The sequence below is a fragment of the Gadus macrocephalus genome, chromosome 15, assembly GCF_031168955.1.
Source record: "Gadus macrocephalus chromosome 15, ASM3116895v1".
NCBI classification, from domain to species: Eukaryota; Metazoa; Chordata; class Actinopteri; order Gadiformes; family Gadidae; genus Gadus; species Gadus macrocephalus.
In genome coordinates, this window is record NC_082396.1 from 11,539,468 (window position 1) to 11,556,783 (window position 17,316).

A 17,316-nucleotide genomic window follows, 5' to 3' on the forward strand; every position below is an offset into this window, starting at 1 on the left:
CCAACTTAAGCATATACTTGTTTCCTTTAGCGAATGACTTTAACTTTAACCTTGTGTAGGCACTTGTTCAACATGTAGGTGTAGCATGATTAGCTACATGGCTAACGCCAAACTAGTTGCCCCTCGGTTCTTGCATATTCCACAATAATACAAACCTAACAATCGATGGTTGTCTAAATCTTAAGTTTAAAGCACTTTGTATTTTAATTCCCATAATATTCTTTCACCGTCGGTCTACCACCACTGCAGTCCCCTCTCTCATAGATGTACCTCTTTGTCTCTCACTCTTCTCCCTTGCTTCTCCCACCAGGTCTGAACACGAGCGACATTCCCCCAACTGTCCGTTCGTGAAGGGTGAGCACACACAGAACGTGCCGCTGTCGGTCACGTTGGCAACCAGCCCCGCCCAGTTCCCAAGCGGCGCAGACGCCTCAGACAAGATCGCCTGCTATGGCTTCGGGAGTTGCCCCCACTTCCTGGCCGCCGCCACAAAGAGGGGCAAGATCTGCATCTGGGACGTCTCCAAGATGATGAGGGTAGGGCACGGCATTGGTCCGTCTTGAGTTCACCTGCCTGTGTCTAACTCTTTTTTAATGACTTTAACTTGCCATTAACCCTTTATCTCTGGCTGTATTTTGATACGTCTGTTGGTGAACACACCTGTTGCATAACCCTGATCCAGGTGCACCTGAAGTTCGAGATCAACCCGTACGACCCGGCCATCCTGAGCCAGATCGTCCAGAGTGGCAGCGACCACAACCAGCAGATGCTGACAGAGTCCCGGAGGCCCACCCTGGCCTGGCTGGAGGAGTCCTCCACCTGCTCAGACCTCCCCAAGCTGGAGGGAGACAGGTCAGTACGCACCGGAGCTAAGATGCTCACACACTGATGCATAGATGCTAGCACACTTAAGCTAACACGATAGAAATGTAAGCATGATAAGATGGTGCTAACACAGGGAAGCTAAAATGCCAACAAATTGATGACACAAGGAGGCTAACGCACTGATGCTAAGACAATACCAATGTGCTGAAGCCAAGACTCCAACATGTGTTCAGTGTTTCCCCTAGGATGGAGTTGCAGCAGAGGTGAAATGTTGTTGTTTTCTTCGCTCGCAATTATTCTTTTGTGCGCACCCTGCCAGGAGGTTTCTATGTGTCTGCCGGCAACAGAAGGGTGTACATACAGTACATTTGTGCACAGTAATGAGCAGGGGAAATATGGAGAGATTTAACATCACAAGTATAATCTTTAAAACAATTATTTACATTTATTTAACAAAGAATATATGATATCAACAACCACCCTATACAGTAAAATCACATAGCACAAATATTACAACAATCGAAAAGGTCTGTCCCTCAAACCAATGCATCTTCCCACTCCCTCCCCTCTCTCCATCACAAAGGTTGTAGTAGGACCATAAAGATGTCATGCCTCTACTGAACAAGTTTTGGGTCTCTAGAGTCAATATTGCGACGCTACTGAAATTGTTGCAAAATAAATGTATATTGACATTTATGCTAAAAATAAATTCGTTAAAAATAAGTAGAGAGATATTTTTCAAAACTAAAGGTTGCAGTAAGACCATAAAGAGTCCATGCCTATATGGAAAACGTTTTGGGGATTTAGAGTCAACAGTTGCGTCACTACTGAAATTTTGCCTTTGTGGTCGTTTTCAGTTTTGCACTTTGCAGACGGTCCCTAAGCTCGCGGCTGAAAGCCGACAGCTCATAGAAGCCAATGCAATTCACCGTTTGCTAAAGACGGCTCGTTTGGATGAAAACAATGCTGTAGCTGGTTCTCTAGGTTACTACACTCAATTGGGTCACAACGATGTTTCACTGATGATCCATTGAACCACAAATCTGCCAATTTATTTCCAACTTTACGGAAGTTCCTCTCCGTTTATATGCTTTACTCGGGTGTGTGAATTGACCTGGATATGAAGCGTCCGTAGCGCAAAATTACATTTGTTTCTAAAGAGGAGACGGAGCTCTCCTCTCCGTTTATATGCTTCACTCAGGTGTGTGGAGTGACCCTGATATGAAGCGTCCTTGGCGCAAAATAATATAACATTCGTTTTTTAAAGAGATAAAATGGAGCTCTCCTCTCCTCTCCGTTTATATGCTTTACCCGCAAGTGTGTGAATTGACCTGGATATGTAGCGCAAAATAATATTCCATTTGTAATTTAAAGAGATAAGCTGAAGCTCTCCTCTCCTCTTGTTAAAAAAAAGATTCAGGTGCGGCGGTCATATTTCTGCCAGGTGCATATAGAGGAAACACTGGTGTTCCTAAAAATCGTTCAAAGTCACTGAAGCTAAGATCCTAACACACCAAGGGAACAGTGACACAAATGCAACACAGTGATATTTGGTCCCTGCACAATGAAACGTATCTTTATTCAATTTTAATGTCTGCCCCTTGTGTGTGTGTGTGTGTGTGTGTGTGTGTGTGTGTGTGTGTGTGTGTGTGTGTGTGTGTGTGTGTGTGTGTGTGTGTGTGTGTGTGTGTGTGTGTGTTGTTTTTCCAGTGATGACCAGTTGGAGGACTCGGACAGTGAAGAGCATTCCAGATCAGAGTCGGTAACAGGTACGCAAAATCAAGTTCTTTTCTAAAAATGGGAAGTCTAGTCTGTCGATTTTTCCTTCTGAGGTAAAATGCAAAATAGTAGTCCTAGCCAAAGTTGTAAAACAGGATGAACAGCGTCCTGTTAACCGGTGCATTGGTTTCCCTGTGCCCCTAGGCCAAGCGTCCCAGCGGGAGGGCATGGAGGTGAGTCTGGGGGTGACGGCGCTCAGCGTGCTGCAGCAGCCGGAGAAGCTGCAGTGGGAGGTGGTGGCCAGCGTGCTGGAGGACACGGTGAAGAACCTCGAGGAGCTGGGGGCCAACCCCTCGCTGGGCCACCAGGCCAACAAGCCCCACGGCCACGACAAGGCCAAGGACAAATTCCAGGACCACCACAACATTCCCTTCCCCTGCCTGCTGGCCGGAGGCCTGCTCAGCTACCGCCCGCCGGCAACCCCCGCCCCCACGGCGGGCCCCGCGCCGGCCCGCCGGACCACCGACTGTCCCCCTCTCAGGACTCAAAGCCCCGTCCCCGGCCCCCTGCAGGACCCCGGCAGCCCCATGCAGATGGAGACCAGCGCCCCCCCCTCGCCCCTGCCGGCCACGCACCCCGAGGGGGTCTCCCCCGCCCCCACGCCCCCCTCGGCGCGCAGGACTATGCCCGTGCTGCTGCTGTACAGCATCAAGGAGGCGGAGGACGCCAAGTCCTCGGGGAAGGTGTTCGCCCAGATGAACAACCTGATGAGCAAGGGGCTCCACGAGGAGGGCTTCACCGTGCCCCAGATCATCGAGATGGAGTTCGACACGCACGAGCAGCTCCTCCTGCAGGACCCGCCCATCACCTACATCCAGCAGTTCGCCGACGCCGCCGCCAACCTGGCGGGCCTCGACGGCCACGGCGACAAGTGGAGCACGCTGGGGGCGCCCCCGGGCGCCGGCCTCCCGCGGCCCGGCGCCCTGGTGCAGTGTCTGCGGCTGCCCCGGCAGCTGGAGGAGGAGAACCTGTACGTGGACTCCATCACGCCGTGCTGGGACGGCGTGCACCTCTTGGTGGGCCTGCAGCCGTGCGGCGTGGAGAGCCTCAGCGCCATCAACCAGGTGGAGGCGCTCAACAACCTCAACCGCCTCAACTCGGCGCTCTGCAGCCAGCAGCCGCCGGAGCCCGCGCACCCCTCCCTGGCCAACGGGGTGGAGGGCTGCTCGCCGCCGCAGACGCCGCTCATCCTCCCGCCGGCCCCCCCCCCCCAGCACCAGCAGCAGCAGCAGCAGCAGCAGAGCCGGCCCCTGGGGAGCGGCGGCGGGGGCTACCTGGCGCTCTACAAGCTCAACTACTCCACGCGCATCGTCACGCTGGACGAGGAGCCCGTCAAGGTGCAGCAGATCCGGGACCCCCGCGACGCCGTCACCTCCCTCATGCTGCTGCCCCCGGACGTGCTGGACGGGCGGGAGGACGAGAGCGAGGAGGGGGCCCCCGACGAGGGCCTCCACGGCGGCGCCAAGGGCGTCTCCTCCGGCTTCGGGGCCGGGGGCTCGTCGGCGTGGACGGCCTGCGGCGCGCCCCCCGCAGAGAGCCTCACGGGGCCGTCGGCCTCCGCCTCGTCCAGCCCCAAGGAGGGGCGGCGGGCGGCGGTGACGGGCCTGGGACACCTGGTGGTGACCACGCAGGCCGGCTACATTATGATACTGGATCTGTCCACGCTGGAGATCCTGGCCAAGGTGGAGCCCCCCAAGAAGGAGGGCTCGGCGGAGGAGACCGACCCCTTCGTCTCTGTGACGTACTGCTCCGGGACCGACCGCCTGTGTGCCTGCACGCAAGGTGAGGACCTCGCAGAGGCCGGCTCATTGAGCTGCCTGTGTGATGGCTTGAAGGGGCTGTACAATGACACTTGATTTATCTCTGAATGGAAATGCACATCAGCAAAAAACGACAATTAAGTGCAATTAAAACAAGACATAAGAGTGAAATTTTACTAATTCGAATAGCCATGATATGTCCAACTATGTACCCAATATTCTAATAGAACAAACATATCTGTAAAAAAATATGGATTATATGCAATGTATAATATAATGTATAATATGCTAATCGAGTACTAAAAGGTTTTTAGTCTATCTTTTCTCACCAGTCGATCTTTTCTTAACTGCCGTCCTGCCCAGGTGGAGAACTTCATTTCCTTCAAATTGGAGGTGTGTGTGATGATCTAGACGACGGCGACATGTTTGTCGACGGCCCCCTGTCTAAAGGGGTTGAACAGCTGCTGGAGGGGTCCAAGCCCTCCTCCAATCCTTCCAGCCCTGGCATCACAGGTAGGAGCTGACCATCAGTCCTCAGTCTGCTAAATGTTCAGGGGAGGGAGACTGAAATGATTAATTTGGATGGGTTTGGTCGATGAATGAAGTTATTTGCTAAAATATGTAAATGAATAATCAATGAAAATTTTGACACAATCATTACCTCCCCTTTCTTCTCCCCTTTCTCCTCCTCTTCTCTTCCTCCTGCCCCCCCCCCCCTCCAGGAGTAGACCTCCTGGTGGACCAGGCCCCGACCACCGAGAGCCTGAGCTCCCTGGTGGAGCTGACGCGCTTCGAGACGCTGACGCCCCGCTTCTCTGCCACCGTGCCCCCCTGCTGGGTGGAGGTCCAGCAGGAGCAGCAGCAGAGGCGACACCCCCAGCACCTCCACCAGCAGCACCACGGGGACGCCGCCCAGCACACGCGCACCTGGAAGCTGCAGAGCGACAGGTACATACCTCTCTGATCCCGGTTCTTGGGATTCAACTCTGAGTGGGGTTTTATAAATCATCAGTCATCATGCTCTCGCACCTGTTCAGCGGGCATCAGATCCAGCCCCCCGTGACGACTCATGGTGTGTGTGCCCTCCTTTCTCTCCTCTGTGCAGCTCCAGCTGGGACGAGCACGTGTTTGAGTTGGTGCTGCCCAAGGCCTGCATGGTGGGCCACGTGGACTTCAAGTTCCTCATGAACCCCAACATCACCAACATTCCCCAGATCCAGGTCACCCTGCTGAAGAACAAGGCCCCGGGCCTGGGGAAAGTCAGCGGTGAGGACCCGTCTCCCGCCCTAACTCCAACAACACCCCCGCCTCACCTTGCTCGTCCACTAACGTTACTCGTAACTCCCCCCTGACACCAACTCGACCACCACCCGTCACCCCAACCCACCCTTTTCCCCAGCGCACCCTACCTACAAACCGCATTCCACCTTGCACATACCACAAAATAACCCCACCCCTACCTAACTTAACTCAACTCCTCGCCCGATATAATACTCCTTGGCCGAAATAACTCCCAGTCTACTCTACCGTACCCCAAAACAAGCCTACCCATACCCCAACCTCACCGGTAACGAAAGAATTGCAGAAATGCCAAACACAAAAAATCCTACCGGAAACACACCACAGCATAGTGGTGGTGATGGTGGTGATCGGACCAATTGCAGAGGCGCTTGTATCACCTTAGTTGGTTCTGTTGCTACCTAAGCTGCTCCTAGCCGGGGCCCTACTCTAACTCTGTGTCCGACCGTCCTTCCCTCAGAGACAGCGGTGGACAGACAGATCTCCTTCCCCCTGTCCCACGCACTGCACGCAAATGGGGAGAGGAACGGACAGCCCCTCCTCTATGAATTCTCAGAGGACATGCACTTCATGGATGTGGAGGACACCCCAGGTAAGGACTGTGTGTGTGTGATATAAACCCTGACAATGATTCACCCCCCCCCCCCCCCCCCTCCCCATTCGAGCCTGGTGTATTCACATAATGCAAAATACTTGCATATACTGCTCCTGTACCTCCATTCCGGGGTGTTCCCCCGGTTGGTGATCACTGATCTCCACCCACTGTGTTCTCCTCCTCCCAACACATTCTGCTCCCCTCTCCCCCCCACAGGCTCCATGCTGTGTCCCTTCCTAGAGGACCACAAGGAGGACATCCTGTGTGGGCCAGTGTGGTTGGCCAGCGGACTGGACCTCTCCGGACACGCCGGCATGCTGAGTCTCACCAGCCCCAAGCTGGTCAAAGGTGACCCGCACATCAGGTCCTCTTTCATGGGGTGATGAGGTTGAAACTTGCACCTCCTGCCGCTTCAAACCTTGTTCTTAATTGTAGTACTTTCAAGATTTCAAGAGGTTTATTCAAGAAATTCACAGTTAACCGCTGGGTAGTTCTGGGTAATGAAAGTACCTTAAACCATGCGTGCACCTGTGTGAAGTAATAGGTGGGTTATGTGTATGGATGTTGTGCTTGCTGTGCGTGTCTTAGATGGATGTACCAAGTGCTTTGTGTGTACTTCATATGGATTTCACTGCGTTTTGAGGTCTCCCCTTAAACGTTGTGTGTTCTGGGTTTGTGTGTAGGCATGGCGGGGGGAAAGTACCGCTCCTTCCTGGTGCACATCAAGGCGGTGAGCGACAAGAGTGCCGAAGACAGCCCGCGGCCTGTGGTGCGCATGCCCAGCGCCAAGCCCATCAGCACCAAGACCCACTCGCTGTCCACACTGCTGCAGAGGGCGCAGGCCTCCAAGGTAGGGGGCCGTGGGCCTAAGATGGGGGACCAGGGTGACTAACCCTAAGACCAGGCCTTTAAGGCAAGCAGGCGGAGATATCCCATAGAACCAGGTCAGACGGGTTTGAATAGGTGGAACTGAGGAATATCTAGTCTTCACGACTTTACGATATGATAGGGATGGATTTATTGATCAGCTTTTATTCTTACAGTTGCTCATCTTACGAAATGAATCTTTTTTTGTATGTTTTGCTTACTTGGTTTTAAAAACATGTATTATTGTATTTTAGGAGATTTCAACAGGTTTGTATAGCTTGGCTAAGTTTGTGTCTTTGTTTCTGTTTCTGTGTGTAGGACAAGGCTTCCACATCAAAGTCAGAGCCAGGGACCCCCTGCAAGAAGCCTGACAGCCTGCGGGGCTGTGACCTGCTGCAGGAGGTGTCAGTCACCATCCGCAGGTTCAAGAAGACCTCAATACCCAAAGAGAGGTGAGAACCAATGCTGTATGTATGGTACTAACCGGCAGTAACTACCGCCCATATATGGTAGAAAACTGCAGGAATCACTGTCATAATATAGTAGTAAATGGCCGGAACCACCGCCCATGTATGGTAGCAGTGCCAGGAACCACAGCCCATATATGGTAGTAGCTTCAGAAAGCAGTGGCCAGACATTTTGTTTGATTTATACCAAAGATTGTTGCTGTGTATAATGCATCAGGCCACATTATTATAGCTTGATTCAAGACCTGATTAAATCAGACCAGTAATTAAGATTTTAATAGGTTAATTTGTTTTAGTTTAAATGAGCAACTCTGTGAGTTGGAGTAATTTAAACTTGGCGCACGCCCTCGAAGTAACTCCTGGAACCATACTTGTTCAACCCATGTTGAAATTCCTGTTCTCAACGTGGAATGCAGTTTAGTCACATAGTTAACATATGAGAATGCCACTGAATATCCCCCCATCCTTATCCATAATGTATACAATTTCGCAATTTGAAATTTAATGCAGATGACATGAATGTGAAAACTGAACCTGTAGTTCAGGTTGTTGGTCATCTAGCGGATATGCTGTGCCTCGTCCACAGACATCTGGGGAAGAACCTGGTCCCCTTGATACTTTTCAAGCATTCAAACCAAGCAAAAGCCCCATATATTATACGTCACTGAGCCGCATATATGTATAAAAATAGGATTGTTTTTGATTCGACGATGGGTCTGGCCTGAAGAACAAGACTGACTATGCAAAATCATTATCGAGGATGCCCCTAGAAGTCCCCCTGTCTTAGGTAGAAAGCAAACCAACCATGTCTTTGTATACTTGTGCGCCCCCTAGAGTCCAGCGCTGTGCCATGCTGCAGTTCTTGGACTTCCACGAGAAGCTGCTGAGCGCCCTCTGTAAGAGGGCCGAGGAGGGGCCCGGCACGGAGCACGGACAGAGCCTCATCCTGGACATCCTGTGCTGGCTGGCGGGGGTCTACTCCAACGGCTCCTGCAGGTGAGTCAAGGACCACCATCACCACCACCCACCCCCTAGAGACCTGGTATCACCACCACCCACCCCCTAGAGACCTGGTATCACCACCACCCACCCCCTAGAGACCTGGTATCACCACCACCCACCCCCTAGAGACTAGGTGTCACCACAGAACAACATGGAGAGATGTAAACATATTTTCTAAACTGCTTTTAGAGGGGGGACGGGTGGGCTTAAGCCTTTAAGCCCCTTTTTAACAGGACACTTGGAACGGTGAAACTTAAATGTTCTTTCAGAGCCTGTAAGGCCAATCCACAGGTTACTTACCTTCAAGGTGTTTCCACAAGCTGCTTTGACCCTTCAAATTGGCTTCACAGGATGCTTGTAACCTTTAAGCTGTGCCGTAGGTTGCTTGGAACTAGGGATCGACCGATATATCGGTCGGCCGATATTATCGGCCGATATTCACGTTTTTTACGTGTATCGGTATCGGCCGATACGCGGCTGATTTTCGCCGATTTTTTTTATTTATTTTTATTTTATTTATTTTTACTTGTTCTACCTCACCTGTTTTTAATTTTGTTAAATATTGTTCATCTACTTGTTCTTACTTGTTCTACCTCACCTGTTTTTACTATTTGTTCAATATTGTTCATCTACTTGTTCTTACTTGTTCTACTTCACCTGTTTTTACTATTTGTTCAATATTGTTTTTTATATTGAAGTTCAATAAATGTTTCTTTAAAAAAAAAAAAAATCGGCTCAAGAAAATCGGTATCGGCGTATCGGCTAAGGCTGATGAAAAAATATCGGTATCGGTATCGGCCCTAAAAAAATCGGTATCTGTCGATCCCTACTTGGAACCTTATCTAAAAGTCTCTTGGAGTCCTAAAGCCTCTTCCATAGGTCACTTGGAACCCTAAATCATTTTCTACTACTCACAAGAGCCTTTTTAAGCTCAAATTGTTGGTCTTCATGAACTAATACCAAACCTTCTTACTTGTGACCTGTTCTTGTTCTGCAGCCTGAGGGAAGGAAAGGAGGGCCTGCTGGCCAAGACGAGGAAACGACTGACGGAGATCGTCAGGGTCTGCTTCTTCGAGGCCGGCCGCAGTATAGCGCACAAATGTGCGCGCTTTCTTGCACTGTGTATTAGGTACGTCAATGATGTTACGGGTGGATTATATTAAGAGCATTTCTTCTAGTTTTACATTTCATAGTTTAGCATTGTGCGTCAGCCACTCGGAATCAAAGCATCTTATGACCATGTTTAATCGAATCACCCAACTGGTAGTCGCAATGTGAAACTTGCAGTTTTGCGGGGACCTAACGTGTTCTCTCCAACTCGTGCTTCAGTAACGGCAAAGGGAACCCCAGTCAACAGGGGTTCGGCACAGACCTTCTCAAGGCTCTTCTGGACAACATGCCTCTGCTCCCTGCAGCGGCGACAGGCGGTGAGTCCCGAGGCTCGGCTGAACTACAAGACCCATTTATTTATACTGCATTGTACACATTCAAGCACAGCGCATTCAGAGAGCACGGTATGCAGGTTAGCATTGCCTGTGCATTGCCTCTGTCTCAGTCTCTCTGTGTCTCTTAATTCTTAATTCTCAATTAAAAAGAGCTTTGTCAATAAATATTTACATTGCCCAAGCAGTTTATGAATCAATTGAGGGAAGAATAACAACATGCACTTTGTAGATAAAATAATGGAAATCTAAAAATAACTGTATTAGGGGGTAGAATATAAACCCCTATACTGATCAGTCAAATCTCTCTCCCAGGCTCGGTGTTCTGGTACTTTGTGCTGCTGAACTACGTGAAGGAGGAGGACCTGGCCAGCTGCAGCACGGCCTGCGCCTCCCTGCTCACCGCTGTGTCCCGCAAGCTGCAGGACCGCCTCACGCCTCTAGAGGCGCTGCTGCAGACCAGGTAGGCACTGCCGCTGGGTAGACCTCAAGTGAGGATGAGTTGTCTTTGGTCGCACTTCTTCTTCAATTGAAGAAGTTGGTTGATTCAAGCAAAACATCCCTATTATGTTGTTGTAGTTGATCTAGTTGCCAGGTAGTGGGTGCATGGTTCCCAGAGTAAAGGGACCAGGCAACTATTTTTGTCATTCTGCTGAGGATTTTATCTAAAGTGGAAAATTCTGAATTCAGATACATGTCATTAGGCAGCAGGTAGGGGTTAGATTTGCGTAAAGGATGCCTACAGCTACATCACGGACATTAAAGTCCTTTTTGGGATGGGATTGGAACGTCGCCAATACACTTAAACCCTAAAACCATCTTTAGCTGCTTTGTGGTTTATTTTGTCTGCCGTCCGTGTTAATGAACGTCTGGTTTAAACCCCCCCCACAGATATGGTCTGTACAGCTCGCCCTTTGACCCCGTGCTCTTTGACCTGGAGGTCAGTGGGTCATCCTGTAAGAATGCCTTCAACAGCAGCACCGGGGTGCAGTCGGACGAGATCGACCTCTCAGACATCCTCTCAGGTAGGATGAGTCGGGTTGGGGTGCGTTGATGTGTGGTGGTGTACACCATGTATATGCGGTTACAGGGTTTTTTCTAAACAAGGGAACAGGGGCGCTGCGCCCCGATACTCCCGGCGTGCGCCATCCTACCGAAATGCCGACTGAACCTGTCAGACTTGGATCTGTACTTGCATGCTGCTGTACAACATACACTATTTCTCAAAACGATCTTTTCTCCGCGAAAATATCCCAACACCACCACCTGACAATGTGTCTGATCCTCAAATAACTTATAATTACTCTAAAAATATTCCGATCCGAATTGGAGTTTCCCAGACCGAGTCGACATGCTAACGTTAAAGTTATTAGCAGCTAGCTAGCTAGCTACTATGTATTTGAATGGGTTTTTGGTCTAGGCGCTAAGATGCTAAGCAAGTATACAAGACCATTCCAGTTCTCTCTGCACAAAGCTACGGGTTCCCTGTTACCAGGGAACCCGTAGCAGGGAACTAAATGGCAGCTGCACGGCCGAATTAGCCCAATAAAAGTGTAGTAACCCAGAGAACCAGCTACAACATAGTTTTCATCCAAACGAGCCGTCTTTAGCGAACGGTGAATTGCATTGGCTTCTACGAGCAGTCGGCTTTCAGCCGTGAGCTTAGGGACCGTCTGCAAAGTGCAAAACTGAAAACGACAACAATAGTAACATTTCTATAGCGTCGCCATTATTGACTCTAGAGCCCCAAAACTAGTTCCATAGAGGCATGGCACAGGAGGTCTACCATGACTAACGCTACCCTGAACCACCTCCTCAGGATCAGTATTGAGGGGCCTGCAATTGATCAATTTGATTTTGACAAGGCAGTGAGCCGTTGGGGCAGTCTCAGGAACAGACGGCTGCTGTTGTGATTTGTCCTACTTAATAAAAGTTTAGCCAATATTTTTGAAATTTGTCGTGTTTATTTACAGGGTAAAGTTGTACAAGTCTACCAAAAGTTGATAGTATTTTAGTTTTTCAGGATGACCACAAGAGCTAGAATTTCTCTCTAAGATAGCCTCAGAATGTACCATTTAATCATTATTTTTTCAAAGGCTTCGCGCCGTGGAAGGGGGAGACCCCCCTTCCACACCATCCCCCGCCTCGGCCGCGTTGCTCCCTCGGCTTTGCGCAGGGGTCTGCTCCCTGCTACTTTTTTTTTCTAGAAAAACCCCTGGGTTACGACACACCATCTCATTTCAAAGTGATGGCGCCGGCTGGCAATCTAGTGCCTTCAATAGAAAAGGCTCGTGCCGAGTTCTAGAGCACATCCTACTGATTGGCAGGTGGTGTGTGTGTGTGTGTTGTTTGACGTGTGCTTGTGTTCATTTGTGTTGTGTGTTGTGCGGTGTATGGCGTGTGGTTGTGTTAATGTGTTTTGTATGGCTTGTGTTCATTTGTGTTGTGTTATCGTGTTAATGTGTGTATGTTTTTTGTTAACCTGTGTGATTGTGTGCCAGGTAATGGTAAGGTGAGTGGAGGAGCGGCCGCAGAGGGCAGCTTCACAGCCCTGACGGGGCTCCTAGAGGTGGAGCCGCTCCACTTCAGCTGCATCTCCACCAGCGACGGGACCCGGGTGGAGCGCGACGACGCCAGCATGTTCACAGGTCAGCTCCGCACCCTTAAATCGCTGAGTTGTTTGTGTAAGACGTTTGTCTTCAGCACATAGTTGGCGTTTCCTGCAAATGTTCCTCCTCCTGTTCAGGGACCAGTTTGTGTATGGTGTTACACCAACATGATTTTCTGAGTGATAGATTTTCACATTCAATGGGGTTGATGACCACAACTTCCATGTTAGAAAACTACTCCCCCACTTTGTCAAACCATTTATTCGTGTTATTTGGATTGAAAGACCCCCGTGTCAAAAATGACACATTAAACCTCTAACCTTCCACCTGAACCTATCAAAACCTCCATCGGTTGTGATCTAATGTGCTTTGCGAGCTACGCCTACTTCCTATCTCCGTGCTGGTTATTGATCATTCCTCTCCCCTCGCTCCCTTCGCCCCTCTGTCCTCCAGTGAGTACGTTCGGCGTGACCCCCGCGGTGGGCGGTCTGTCCACGGGCTCGGTGGGCGAGGCGTCCACGGCGCTGAGCTCGGCGGCCCAGGTGGCGCTGCAGTCCCTCTCCCACGCCATGGTCTCTGCCGAGCAGCAGCTGCAGGTGCTGCAGGAGAAGCAGCAGCAGCTGCTCAAGCTGCAGCAGCAGGTCAGGGGCCCAACGGGCAGCGCACCGTTTCATCGGTTCACTCGAGGGAACCCTTGCATTTGCTAGAATAGGAGCTCAAGGGGATAGTTGACATTTGAAGGGTGGAGGCTGTGATCAAATAATTTGGGATTTTGGACCTTAATAAAAAAACATTCACTTTATTAAAAATGTCGTTTCACACCTGGGATTAATTAAAAATTGTCTTATTTAAAAAATAAATAAATAAGTGTAATCATTAATTAAATAGCTGAAGAATCTGCTTTAACATTCTTTGAACTAGCTTATGTTTTTCCCTGTTGGCTATTGAACGTGCACCGTTTACCCTACTTTGTGTTTGTTGGCTTGGTGTTTAATCTGCAAATAATATGCACCAGACAAAGTGATAAACTGTTGTTTATCACGTTCGCTGCCTGTTGACCTCAGAAGGCCAAGTTGGATGTTCCTAACTGCTAACGGACTAACTAGCTACTGCATAGTTAACTCTTGGTACGGCAAGGTGATGCCTACTAATCCCTAGCTTGTAGTTAACTCTCGGTGCGTGTTGCCTGCAGAAGGCTATTTGGTTTCTATTAACTGCTAACTAACTAGCTAGCAGTTAGGTATTTCTTGGTATGCCAAGGTGATGTCTACTTACCCCTAGCTTGTAGTTAACTCTCGGTGCGTGTTGCCCGCAGAAGGCTAAGTTGGAGGCGAAGCTGCACCAGACCACGTCTGCAGCGGCGGCTGCTTCCGGAGTGGGGCCCATCCACAACTCAGTGCCTTCCAACCCGGTCTCAGCCCCGGGCTTCTTCATCCACCCCTCGGACGTCATCCCGCCCACGCCCAAGACCACGCCCCTCTTCATGACCCCGCCCCTCACCCCGCCCAACGAGGCGGTGTCGGCGGCCTTCAGTGCCGAGCTGGCGCACCTGTTCCCCGGCTCCATGATGGAACCGGGCCCTGTCAACCTGGTGGCACACAACAAGAGCAGCCAGAAGAGCAAGCCGGTGAGTAGCACGACAGAGCGGGCTGGATAGCCAGCTTGGAAGTGTTGTCAGTACAGTTGGTAGCTTGACTAGGATAGCTGATTAATGAGCCAATAGGCAATGATAACACAAACGTATATTCATTTATTTTGATAGTAGAGTCAACTTGGTATTTTTTATGAAATATTTGTGTGTCAAAATCCCTGTTGTTGTCGTTGCAGAGCTCTATGGGCAGTGGTCTAGCACTGGCTATCTCCCAGGCTTCCCACTTCCTGCAGCCCCCTCCACACCAGTCCATCATCATAGAGCGCATGCACTCTGGTAAGATTGCATCACTTTGACTTTTTGGAATGCTTTTATAGAATAGTGCTGCTTTGGCATACATAATTGAGTATGAATACTATGCTTAAAGAATGAACTATAACTATAACTATAGCAAAACAATCTTATTCTTAATGTATAGAACTGTTTTTCCAAGTATGCGTTAATACAAATAGAACAGCATAATAACCCAAGATTGAGATTAAACTGGCATTTTTCCACCTCTTGCTCAACGGTCCATTACAGGTTAATTTAACGTATGTCCCGTGTTCTCTTCACTCACCCACACCTCCATCATCTCTCGCCCCCCTCCATTCCCACCAGGAGCGCGTCGGTTTGTGACGCTGGACTTTGGGCGCCCCGTGCTGCTCACCGACGCCCTGATCCCCACCTGCGCCGACCTGGCCTCCCTGTCCATCGACATCTGGACCCTGGGCGAGGAGGTGGACGGGCGCCGCCTGGTGGTCGCCACCGACATCAGCACCCACTCCCTGATCCTGCACGACCTGCTGCCGCCCCCCGTCTGCAGGTTCATGAAGGTGTGTGTGTGTGTGTGTGTGACCGACAGCCGGGCTGTTATCAACCCGACCCGGTGCTAAGCCGGATCTGTGTTGCATGAGATAAAATTTAAAATGCTCAGTAGTTGCTTTGATTCGTGATAGTGTAGTGGAAAGGGTGTTTGATTCCTAGTTGAGAGGTGCTTGTTTTATTTTTTTCGTTGTCCACCTTCTACCATCATTCATGCCCAATATGCCTTCCCTCTCCCCCCCACCTGCTCCATAATTAAATGTACCGGTGTCTACCCACATTTCACATTTGTTTTCGATATCTTTCAATTCAATATGGAGTCATTTCAAAATATCTTTTCTTATTCTGTTCTTTATTTTTATCTCGAAGAAATAAACATAACAATTTACTCCCTATTCAAGAAACTCTGCCAATGTGAACCCTCACCTTCTCTTCGCCCCCTGCCCCAGATCACTGTGATTGGCCGATACGGGAGCACCAACGCCCGCGCCAAGATCCCATTGGGCTTCTACTACGGCCACACCTACATCCTGCCCTGGGAGACGGAGCTGAAGCTGCTCCACGACCCCCTGAGGGGGGAGAGCGAGGCGGCGGGCCAGCCCGACGTGGACCAGCACCTGGCCATGATGGTGGCCCTGCAGGAGGACATCCAGTGCAGGTGGGGGGCCTCTTACTACCCCAATTTATTGTTTATTGTTCTAAGGGTGCATTTACAAAACACAATAGAGCAAATGTACAGTTTATGATCGTCCAATATTTGATGTACTAATGTACTACTTATATATGATGTGTATTTATGTATAAAAGTATAAATCTCCCAGAGCGACGACAAAACCAATGTCAGGAAAGAGAACCCTGTTTGAATTTGAACATCCCCCTCTGGGATGAACGCCGCGCAACGCTGATCCCAACGCTCATTATGTTTAGCGTACCCTCTGTTCACCGCCTCAAGCCGCGCCCCTTCCCCTGTGCAGGTACAACCTGGCGTGCCACCGGCTGGAGACGCTGCTGCAGAACATCGACCTGCCGCCACTCAACAGCGCCAACAACGCGCAGTACTTCCTGCGCAAGCCCGACAAGGCGGTGGAGGAGGACCAGCGGGTCTTCCTGGCCTACCAGGACTGCGTCCAGCTGCAGCTGCAGCTCAACCTGGCGCACCACGCCGTGCAGAGGCTGCGCGTGTCGCTGGGCGCCGGCCGCAGGGTCCCGCCCGGGGCCGGCGGCGGCGGCGGCGGCCACCACGACGCCCACGAGCTGGTCCAGGGCTCCTCCACGGAGCAGCTCAGGACTGTCATACGGTACCTGCTGGACACGCTGCTCAGCCTGCTGCACTCCAACAACGGTGAGCTGACGGGTTCAAAGACACATTTCAACAGGAACTTTATTCTAATAGATGTCTGTACTTTTGTGTGTGTGTGTGTGTACCGTTTTCCATGGTGGATTAACCTTGTAATACTGGTACTCCCTCCAACTAACCTGCCATCCATCTCTCCCCCTCTCTACACACGCCCTCCTCCTTGCTCCTCTACCTCCTGCCCTCCCTCTTTCCACCCCCTCTCTCCCCCTACCTCCCCACCCCCAGGCCACGCAGTGCCTGCGGTGCTGCAGAGCACTTTCCACGACAGGGCGTGCGAGGATCTGTTCAAGCACCTGTGTATCAGCGGCACGCCCAAGATCCGCCTCCACGCCGGCCTGCTGCTGGTGCAGCTGTGTGGCGGCGAGCGCTGGTGGGGCCAGTTCCTCTCCAATGTGCTGCAGGAGCTCTACAACTCTGAGCAGCTGCTCGTCTTCCCCCAGGACAGGTGAGGGCGGGAGGGGTGTGAGCGAGGGAGAGGGTGTGAGGAAGGAGAGGGTGTGAGGAGGAAGGGGCGGTGGGTGTTGTGTGAAGGAGGGAGGGAGGGAGGGGAGGCTGGCGTGAGGGCAGTGCGTGTGAAGTTGTGTTGAAGTTCCAGAAGTGTAGGGACGTCTGGGAGCACCTATAACACACGGCCTGCTTTTTTGTGTACTTTAAATATTGATTGCTTTTACTTTGCTTTGAGATAACATTTAAGTTTTTTCTTTTTAAAAATGCATAACGTTTGATTGATGTTTCTATGTCTCGGTGCCTTTGCCAAGATTCTTTTATGTCAAAAAGAAAATTGCATATATCTATTTTTTTTTTTTCAATCGTTTTCTTTGTACCTTTTTACTTGGAACCAATCCCTGATCCATGGTGT

At 50.6% G+C, this 17,316-nt stretch overlaps 1 protein-coding gene across 13 annotated transcripts in view; it reads left to right on the top strand.

Annotated features, from left to right (window-relative positions):
- The window catches only part of birc6 (baculoviral IAP repeat containing 6), a 99,169-nt gene that overhangs the window by 10,383 nt on the left and 71,470 nt on the right, over positions 1-17,316 (top strand). For 11 of the 13 annotated variants that reach the window (XM_060072805.1, XM_060072814.1, XM_060072815.1 and 8 more), the window contains exons 7-30: positions 311-536; positions 683-852; positions 2,536-2,594; positions 2,749-4,386; positions 4,728-4,877; positions 5,087-5,312; positions 5,470-5,630; positions 6,124-6,255; positions 6,475-6,606; positions 6,942-7,108; positions 7,444-7,577; positions 8,427-8,588; positions 9,592-9,723; positions 9,924-10,021; positions 10,352-10,499; positions 10,928-11,061; positions 12,538-12,684; positions 13,099-13,286; positions 13,961-14,272; positions 14,473-14,572; positions 14,897-15,111; positions 15,550-15,758; positions 16,075-16,442; positions 16,683-16,902. In XM_060072805.1, coding sequence (XP_059928788.1) covers positions 311-536; positions 683-852; positions 2,536-2,594; positions 2,749-4,386; positions 4,728-4,877; positions 5,087-5,312; positions 5,470-5,630; positions 6,124-6,255; positions 6,475-6,606; positions 6,942-7,108; positions 7,444-7,577; positions 8,427-8,588; positions 9,592-9,723; positions 9,924-10,021; positions 10,352-10,499; positions 10,928-11,061; positions 12,538-12,684; positions 13,099-13,286; positions 13,961-14,272; positions 14,473-14,572; positions 14,897-15,111; positions 15,550-15,758; positions 16,075-16,442; positions 16,683-16,902 — 5,628 coding nt within the window. The remainder of the gene's footprint in view (positions 1-310; positions 537-682; positions 853-2,535; positions 2,595-2,748; positions 4,387-4,727; positions 4,878-5,086; positions 5,313-5,469; positions 5,631-6,123; positions 6,256-6,474; positions 6,607-6,941; positions 7,109-7,443; positions 7,578-8,426; positions 8,589-9,591; positions 9,724-9,923; positions 10,022-10,351; positions 10,500-10,927; positions 11,062-12,537; positions 12,685-13,098; positions 13,287-13,960; positions 14,273-14,472; positions 14,573-14,896; positions 15,112-15,549; positions 15,759-16,074; positions 16,443-16,682; positions 16,903-17,316) is intronic. The other 2 variants (XM_060072808.1, XM_060072807.1) reach the window with 2 other exon arrangements.